Source organism: Mustela nivalis (genome assembly GCF_964662115.1).
Source record: "Mustela nivalis genome assembly, chromosome: 12".
Classification (NCBI taxonomy): domain Eukaryota; kingdom Metazoa; phylum Chordata; class Mammalia; order Carnivora; family Mustelidae; genus Mustela; species Mustela nivalis.
The window spans coordinates 68,922,199-68,932,178 of NC_139031.1; the positions used below are offsets into that span (position 1 = coordinate 68,922,199).

At 44.8% G+C, this 9,980-nt stretch overlaps 1 protein-coding gene across 2 annotated transcripts in view; it reads right to left on the reverse strand.

Annotated features, from left to right (window-relative positions):
* Positions 1–9,202, reverse strand: part of GATAD1 (GATA zinc finger domain containing 1) — a 13,142-nt gene extending 3,940 nt beyond the window's left edge. Inside the window, exons 1-4 of one of the 2 annotated variants that reach the window (XM_082692629.1) lie at positions 6,632–6,996; positions 5,715–5,840; positions 4,076–4,135; positions 7–971 (exon numbers count right to left, since the gene is read on the reverse strand). In XM_082692629.1, the coding sequence (XP_082548755.1) occupies positions 948–971; positions 4,076–4,135; positions 5,715–5,840; positions 6,632–6,883 (462 nt within the window). In that variant the 5' untranslated portion in view covers positions 6,884–6,996 and the 3' untranslated portion in view covers positions 7–947. Of the gene's footprint in view, positions 1–6; positions 972–3,983; positions 4,136–5,714; positions 5,841–6,631 lie in introns of those variants that run through there. The other variant, XM_082692628.1, reaches the window with a different exon arrangement.
* Between the last annotated feature and the right edge of the window lie 778 nt (positions 9,203–9,980).

Below are 9,980 nucleotides of genomic sequence, written 5' to 3' on the forward strand. Positions count from 1 at the left end.
GGGAGAGAGAATTAAGTTTGCTCCACATTGAATGGGGCTTAAACTCACGACCCTGAGATCATGACCTGAGCTGAGATCAAGATTGGGACGCTCAACTGACTGAGCCACCCAGGGGCCCTGGATACCAATTCTAAAGTTGTTCACTCTTAAATAAAAATTATACACAACCCCGAAAACGTGCATCTGGAGAAAGCATTTTTATAAAGACACTTTGATTTTATATCAGAACAATGATATTCCCTATTTTTTGGGCTACAGCCACTGAGCTGTAGAAAGGGGAAGTGACCTTACTGAAGACTACTTAAGGCAGGAATGCAGCTGGGGCTCCTTCACTGGCTCCAGGGTGCATCTCTGTCCTATACTGAAAAGCAATGCTTACCTGATGAGAATACGTTCAACACTCCTTCCTCCTCGGCCACCCATAAAGAAAATGGACACCACACATTCAAACCCAAAGAAACGAGAGAAACTCCTCTGATTATAACCATTCTTCAGGATAGGTCCCTTGCCATTCACTCAGCTATCTGCCCAAAAGAGTTACCTGCGTTTCCAGCACTCACGGCTTCAGGTCTTATCGCTGCTCCACTTCGCAGCCAACTAACTCATCTGTTTTGTCTGTGTCAAGCCTTCCTTATGACTCTGACTGTGTCATCTGTTGCATGTCTAGTTCCCTAGGTCTTCAAAAGGAAATAATTTCTCCCTTGAACATCCATAATGGCTGATCCAAATCTTTATGATTCCCAGCACTCCCTTAGGTGGGTGTGGTTCTCAGTCGGCAAAAGTAACCTTGACTTGTAGGAACCAAGTGTGATTTATCATGGCTTCCATCAAAATAGGGCCTTGGCAGGAGGCAAAGCTGCTGGAGTGTGCCCTTCAACCATAAAAATAATTCTGAAGAAATATTTCCAGTGAGTGAGCGGTGACTGGAGTTTTTCCTGGTGGATCCTTCAACTGTGTTGCATGTGGATCGCCTACAGACAGGCAGAGTCAATGTGGGTCACAATCTGCTACTTGGTAGTTCATATCCATCATCAGCTGGTCCTTGGAGCCACTACTCAATGTTTTAGTAATTTGTCACATAAATACTTTGCATTTATAGTTTGTTTTGTCCACACGTAGAATCATTATTCCCAAATTATAAATGATTAAGAGGGTCTTGCTTAACATAGACATTCAAATATATGCTGAATGAATATTAACTCAAAATACATAATAGTGTGGAAACAGAACTGCAAGGCAAAGACAATGTCTTACTGAAAGATTCCAGGGGTGCCTGGGTGGCTCAGTTAGTTGGGTGTTGGACTCTTACTTTCGGCTCAGGTCATGATCTCAGGGTTGTGCTCAGTGCAGAGCCCATTTGAGATGCTTTCTCCCTCTGCCCCCCTCCCTGCTTGCTCACATGCTCTCAAAAATAAATAAACTTTTTAAAATAAGATTTTATTTATGTATTTATTATTTATTTGAGAGGCAGAGGGAGAGAGAGTACAAGGGGAGGCAGAGGAAGGAGAAGTAGACTCCCTGCTGAGCAAGGAGCTGGATATGAGACTTCATCCCATGACCTGAGTCAAAGGCAGATGCTTAACCAACTGAGCCACCCAGATGTGCCTAAATAAATAAATCTTACAAAAAAAAAAAAAAAAATTCCAGTGGCAAGCAGTACCTAAAACCTGGTTAACTGTTTATTAGTCTGTGTTGTGTTGTGCATGGATATACAGAAAGCGCTAATCATGACTAAGGCACTTAATCTAGGGAGTCCCTTCATTTGCAGGGAGGTTTCAGGGTTTCTGGCAGAAGAGAAAGAAGATCAATGCAATACTGTGAACACCGGATTAGGAGGAAGCAGAGCTATTCATGAGGCTCTTCTGCCACAGGGAGGCCATTCAACCCTTTGGGGTCTTGGGTGCCCATACTCCTGGCTGTCAGACCCAGCGGCTGCACTCAGCTCCCTCTGGCATGCCTGATCTGGGCTCGAGTTCAGCAGATGGCAATGACCTCCTAAGCCCTCCTGCCCCAGTGCTACCTGCAGCAGCAGCCTCTGCAATCCTGTGTATGGGTAGCAGGACCTCAACATTTTGTTACACTTTGTCCTTATTGTCTAACGAACAGGGGCGGGGTGGCAGACAGCAAAAAGAAATACAATATTTGTGGGGTGCCTGGGTGGCTCAGTCTGTTAAGCACTTAAGCGTCTGACTTTGGTTCAGGTAGTGATCTCCCGGTCTTAGGATAGAGCCCTACAGCAGGCACATGCGCGCTCTCTCTCTCTCAAATAAATAAATAAATAAAACCTTAAAAAAAAAAATACGATACATTTAATAACAGGTTCCACACACCTTTTGCCTTTTGGTTGAGACATGCCTGGAAATCATTAGTTAACTAAATCCTTAGCCAAACCAGTTGCTGCTTTTTTTTTTTTTTTAAGTTTATTTATTTATGTAAGTAATCTCTATACCCACAACCCCAATGTCAAGAGCTGTATGCTCTACTGACTGAGCCAGCCATGTGCCTCCCAACCAGTTGCTTCTGGACTTAATCTGTAAACTATGTTCAGCATTGAGAGTGATACACAAATTTGAAAACCTGATGATGCTAATTTCTACTATTCATTGAGTGCTTACTCTGCTAAGTGCTTAACAGACAGGACCTCGCTTGACCCACTGAAATGGCTGCTATTTACAACCCCTCTTTCATAGATGAAGAAACACCAGAGAGGTTGGTCTCAATGCAGTGTCACACAGCCACTTGCCAGTGGGGTGAGGAGCTGAGCTCTGCCAGCAGACTGCCTCGCTCCACGACTTGTTGGTGAGAGAATCTTTAACAAGTTCTTGAAATTCTCTGTGCTTCACTCTTCATCCATAAAATGGAGATAACAGTAGCACTCCACTTCATGGAGTGGAGTTTATTTCAAAGAATGAAGTAAAGCCTATGAAGCGCTCACCTCAGGGCCTGACTCACACCAAGCACATACTAAACTTTAGCTGCTTTATTATGAGCAATGCCTGAAATGCTGGAAACATAGGAGCAATGTCTGCCTGTAGAGGCTGTTCTAGACTACACAGATTCTGGGCTACTGACAACATAAAAGGTACACACAGAGTATCACACTTGAGTTTTTCAGTGTTTGGTCCACTTGGGTCAGCTATGAAGCACTAACTCGTGCCATTGCCCCCCACAAAATAGTTCATACCCCAAAATATCAACAGCATGTAATGGCTGCTGCCTATGTCAGGACCGCCAGGCTTTGGAAGCTGTTTCTGTGTTGCAACCCCTTTCCTAAGCCTTCTGGTTCAAAAATAATGATATGTCATGTCTCCCGCCAAAGGAGCAGGTTGTCTATGGGCTCTGGCCCTAGGAAACCTGACTTCCTCACTCTTTTATCAAAATATTTTGGACTCTCTCTCACCATCTGCTTCTAGTAGATGTTAATCCCCGCTACTGTCCTAATTCCTCTCACTTCTGCTTAAAGGCATTTTAGAATCTCTCTGCCTCCCCAACCCACTAGATATCAAGTCTCTACTCCCTCTTTCGTCCAAGTCCCTGTTTTGTGCGTCTCCCACAGTGACTGTCACAGTGACGTAGGTGGCTCATGCTTTCATGACTCCACACTATACAACAGCATTTTAAAATACTTAAAAATACCATGTTTCAATAAGCAACTACCCCTCCTATCTCAGCTCTGGATGAAATGTTTTATACCTTCCACGTACGGGGAAAACTAGCTTAGAAAAGAACAAAATACAGGGTGCTTGGGTGGCTCAGTCGTTAAGCATCTGCCTTCAGTTCAGGTCATGATCCCAGAGTCCTGGGATGGAGCCCCACATCAGGCTCCCTGCTCATTGGGAAGCCTGCTTCTCCCTCTCCCACTCCCCCTGCTTGTGTTCTGTCTCACTGTCTCTCTTTCTCTCTCTCTCTGTCAAATAAATAAATAAATAAATAAATAAAACCTTTAAAAAAAGAAAAGACCAAAGAATAGTCACACATTATACAGAGGAGCAGAGACATTTGGACAAATCCAACATTTGGCAGCATATCATACAACAAGCCCAAATTGTCCCTCAGTAACTCTATAGATGCTTACCTTGTAGAAGATTGATTCTGCAGTGATTATAGTGGAAACAGACTCAGGAGCTTTGATAGGCTAGGGGAAAAAAAATAAAGTAAAAATATTAGCACATTCCTAGTGTGTATGTGTGTGTAGCATATATAGGCATTTTTCCAGTCATATACAAGAGTTCTATGACTTAAGAAATACTAAATCTGTTGCTCGTTGACAAGAAGTGCAATAAAAAGCTGAATGATTTTCTGAATGTTGTGGCAAAGCACAGTCTGAGTAATTCTATGGCTATTTCTACTACCATCAGCTTAAAAAGTTTCTGAGAACTAAAGCATAAGCTTCTAACATTGCTGCTGAGATCTATCTCAAGTGCTCTCGAAGCTTCATTACATACTAACATTGGGTTGGAAACAATATCCTGGCTCTGAAGGCCTGGCCATAACAGGAGTGGAAGGCATAAAACATGTGTAGGTGAACACAAGGTGAAAAAGTGTCTCCTTGAAGACGTTTTCCATCTCAACTGAACAATGGAACCACCTGGGGATCAGCTAGTCATCAGAAGTAACTTTCCAGTGAGGCTGAACTCAGCTTACATGAAACTTCCTTAGAGTACTAAGTCGTTTGCCACCACCCAGCCATTACTGCCATCCCTTCTTAAGCTGTAGTACATGCTTACATGCCACAACACAAAAACCAGGTCTCCCCAAACGTGTCTTGGGAACAACCTTGACGAGGGGTTGCTAGCAAAACAGATACTAAAATAATTGCAGAGCAGACTCCGCCACACAGAGGAGGAAACTGTGTGAGCGATACGCCTATAGTCACATGCATTTACTTAACACGCTTTGTCAAGAGGTGCCTCATTCTAAGAAAACCAAATTATAAAAGTCTTAAACCAGTTAAGGGCAACTATTCTGATTAAGAATCGGCACAAGAATTTACTTATGTTTCACAAATGAATATGCCCATCTTCAGAAATGCCTTCACTGGTAAGGGAAGCATTCCTGTTCTGAAAGGAAAGAACACCAACCTGAGGTTTAAAAAAGTAGGCTACAAAGCACCATCCACTGTGTATGACCATTTTCCCCTTGTGATACAAAAGTACTGAGAGTTTATTACAAAAACAGGTGCTTTCAACTACCCCCAGCACAAGTTTTTCCAACCATCCAGTTTTTACTGTAGAAGAAAGGTTTGGCAATATTTTTGATTCACATTCATCAACTGATTATCATAAGTCAATAAGATACATTTTCTGGGGCTGTAATAACAAACAAATATGGAAATAAATGAGTTCTAGTATTATTTATTTTGATCTTTAAAGAATAAAAAAAAAAATTTTCTCCTAATATATCCGACCATATCAAGAAACATAATCCCATCTCCTTGCGGAAAGGACGCAATCAGATGCATTCAAGGTTTATGTTTCTTTTAGACTCAAATTTTATATTTTCCAGTGGAAAAAATTATAAGCTAAAAAAAGAGAATGGATATTATTAACTATAAATAGTAAGCTTCCAGCAACAGAGCTCACTTTTAGGAAGTGCGGACCACTCCCCAGAATACCGCAGAAATGCCGGAAGAACCGATGAGAGATGAAGGCGCTGACAGGACACACTACACACACAATGCCATTACTGTAAGACACTGTCCACAATCATCTTACGTTTTTTAATTTAAAAATATGTCTTCTCCCTTTTCCTTTCGTGGAAACTTTCTTTTCAGCAGCTGGAGCAGATTTGTATTTAGTGTTTCTGAGCCGAGCAGACCTCCTGTGAATTTCCTGCTTACTCTGTTACATAAACAATTAAAGAACAAAAAAAGATAAATAAAATTGCAGAAAGATTGCTGTCCCGATGCCACCATCTTACAAGGACTTCAGAGTATCCACCTAATGCTATTTAAAAATTAAGTAAGAATGTGGCTTTTCTATTTACCCTGTTGTAATCCCAGAACTGGGCTAATCAAAACAGGGAGGGCCCCAGACAAGCATCTCCAGAGCCTCCAAAAAGGTGTGAAGTACTTACAATAGGTCACGGGAGAGGTGGGCCAGGAAGTCTAGGCCAAGGCAAGAACTATTTGTTGTGTTTATAGTGCAGAACATCCCTTAACAACTCAGCTCCCCAACCCCCGGGAGCGGGATAGGTATGGACCTTTCTACGATGGAATACTTACGCTGCCAATTAAAACAATGACATGGTAATCTCACTTAATAACATTAACTAATTAAATAAACTTTAACAGGGAAAGTGGGTCCAGTAGCATGACCCGTTTACGTGTGTGTATACGTGTGTGTACTGAGAGGTCTGGTTACTACCGCAAATGTGATTACGACGACGGGGATTTCTGAAGGGTTTTAAATTGTCTTGCTTCTTTACATTTCCAAATTCCCACTATAACAAAAGGTGCTAGAATGGGCCAAATCAGGGAAGATCTCATCGTGGGTGGGAGCAGGCGCACCTCTCTAGCAGGGTCACCGTGATCCGGGAGAGCCCACGCGCGCGCCCCGTCCCCGCTCGGCTGATCTCCGCCCATCCCACGCCCGGTCGGCCTCCGCCCGCCAGAGGGGCCGAAGGAACTCACCTGCTTGCCGCCCCCGCCCCCGTTGCTCTGCGGAGGGGCGGCCGAGGTGCTGGCGAAGGTCGCCGCGCCGAAGCCGCCACCGCCGCTGCTGCCCCCAGTCCCACCAGTCGCCCCCGAGCCGGCGCCCCCGCCGCCCGCGCCGCCCCGGCCCGTGCAGTGGTGGCAGAGGATATCCCCCTGCGGGCTCTTCTTCCACATGGAGGACGACGTGGTCTTGCAGACGCTGCAGGTGGGCTTCAGGCCCAGGGGCATCGTGGCGGGCTCGGGCGGCCCCCGCGGGCGCAGCGACACGGGAATGGCGACCGCCGGCCCGGGCCGCCCGCTGGTCGGCCCGCCACTCCCAGCGACAGGAAGAGCGGCGCGGCCGCCGAGCTGTCCACGCAGGGACCCGAGGGCGGCCGCTGCCCCCTGGAGGCGGGAAGGCGGTTCCACCCGCTCTGCGACCGGCAACAGCCGCGGGCGGCCCCCAGCGCCGGGAGGCGGGCCCGGGGGCGGGGCCTGGCCTGGAAGGCTTCCGGCGATGGGTGGGGCCTGAACGGCGCCGGCCTCCGCAGCCCCCCGACCGGAAGTGCCCCGTCCGGAACGTCTGAGGTGGACTGTAGCTCGGACCTGGTAGCCTTCTGGGGAAAGATGTTGCACAGTTTTTGGCTTTGGGCGTGGGATTGGCAGGTAAAATGCAGAACGCCAAATTAAATTCGAATTTCAGACAAGCAACGATTAATATTTTGATATGCGTGTATCCCACGCAGCATTCGTTGTTTACCGGAAATTCAGATTTAGCTGGGTGTGCTGGATTTTTATTTGCTAAATCTGACATTCCTGCTGTGGACGCCTTTACACTCCTAAAAATTATAATTTAGACCCTCAAGTACTTTTGTTTATATGAGTTGTATCCATGGACATTTATGCATTAGAAGTGGAAACAGGTTTAAAGCCGACAATGTCAAGCACATGTGCCTTAGCCATTGGGTGACGATGTTATCAAAGATCCTGTAGCCTCTGATCAGCACGCCCGTGATAGCATCAGAGTGGAAAGACAACGGGTTTGGCCAAGAGAGCATTATGACAAGCCAGCTCCCCTCTTTTTAATGTGGCTCCAGAACAAGCCTCACCAGGGAAAGGAGTCTCTGCTTTTCAGCCTCACTTCGTAGCTTAGTGGTTGCATACCTGTTTTCAGGATCCTGGGTTTTCGAGACTTGATACACTTGGAGACATCCCAATGAATATGCTGGTGGCATGGCCCAGGGAGAGAAAGAAGAAAACTTGTATTGAATGCCTACGATGTCACAAAACCTCATTTAGTGCTTCTGACAACCCTGAAAGAAGCTACTACCCCGATTTTATTTAAACTGATGATCAATGGAGGGACCATGATTCCTATCCTTGGCAGACACAACTTCTGCTCTGACACCACATCCCAAGGCCCTCAAAGAGCCCTGGGGCCTGGGCTGTGGCTCAGGCATTCTTGCTCTGAATCTAGGTTTCCCCAATAGTAGAACGAAATACTAACCACTTTCCAGGACCTTCGTGGGAATTAAGACCAACTGTAAAAGTGGTTGAGGAAAATAGATAAAGACTGTTGTCTCCTTGTTTTAGAACCATTCACCCAGTGAAAGGCGTCTAGGGGTCGCGGTGAGGAGTCCATAAGTTAGTACATGTGAGGTTGTAATCATCTTCTACATAAATTTCTTGCACCCTAATGCATGTCTCCATCTCCTAGTGCATACTTCTCTTTGTACTTCACCCACATATTACTCCCTCTCATTCACAGAGAACCTTGACCCCTGGCTCACCAGCTTCCTCTCCATCATAGGACACCATCCTGGGTTGGGTCAACATCCACATGAACACCCAAACCCTGTTTCCTCCATTCTTTCGCAGCCTACATCTCCATCTCCTGTTTTTGTCAGTTCCATAGCTTCCAGTCATGCCCTCCACCCTTCTGAGATCATCAGGAAGAACTCCATTTTTTAACCTCTTGTATCACAAAGTAACTCTAACCACCAAATCAAGAAATAGAATGTTACCCCCACAAAACCCCCACTTGCCCCTTACCCAGAGATAACAGCTACACTGACTTCTGCCATCATAGATTTTGTAGAGTCCCTTTGGTTAAGAAAGTTCCCTTCTATTTCTATTTGTATAACAAATGTGTACAATTTATCAAATGGCTTTCTCTGTGAGATTATCATAATACTTTTTCTTCCTTATCTGTTAATGTGTTGATTACAGGGATATATTTCTGAATGTTAAATTAACATTACAACTCCTGGAATGAGCCCAACTTGGTTGTGATATACTATCCTTTTCACATATTGCTGGGTTTGGTTTACTAATAATTTTAAGATTTTTTGCATCTATGTTCATGAGTAAGATGGGCTTATAATTTTCCTTTCTTATAATATCTTTGTCAAATTTTTGCATCAAAATTATGTTGGCCATGGGGCGCCTAAGTGGCTCAGTGGGTTGAAGCCTCTGCTTTTGGCTCGGGTCACAATCCCAGGGTCCTGGGATCGAGCCCCGCATCGGGCTCTCTGCTCAGTGGGAGGCCTGCTTCTCTTCCTCTCTCTCTTTGCCTACCTCTCTGCCTACTTGTGATCTCTGTCAAATAAATAAAATCTTTAAAAAAAAATTATGTTGGCCAAACTAAAGACTTTGGATTTCATCCTGGGTGACACAGGAAACTAACTGAGGTTCTTCTGTGGGCTGATATGAAAGCATAAAGGAAAGAAAGCAATTTATAGAACAATGTATAAAATATGATCACTTTATGTAAATTTAAAAGCTGTACGTGTGTGATGAATACTTGTTTTAGTCCATTAGAAAACTGTTGTCAATGTATGGTTACAGAATTGGTGAGGGAGACTTTCACTTTTCGTTTTGTATTGTTTGAATTTTTTTCACTACATCATCTGCTCCTTTTATTAAAAAAAAAAGAAAAAGAAAATATCTAATGGGAGGGGCACCTGGGTGGCTCAGTGGGTTAAGTCTCTGCCTTCAGCGTGGGTATTGATCTCAGGGTCCTGGGATCAAGCCCTGCATTGGGCTCTCTGCTCAGAGGGGAGCCTGCTTCTCCCTCTCTCTCTGCCTGCCTGTCTACTTGTGATCTCTCTCTCTCTCTCTGTCAAATAAATAAACAAAATCTTAAAAAAAAAAAAAGTAAGAAAAGAAAATATCTAGTGGGAAAAAAAGGAAACAACAGCAGTTTTTCAGCCTTAAAAATCCTCTCCTAGCTGGAGATAGCGGTGTACAGTGGTTTGGGTCTCCTTCAAGGACTGGTGGCTGGACATCCTCACGCAGATCTGGTCACTGTCTGTCGAGTGAGGATGGTATTGCCCACCTCAGGGCT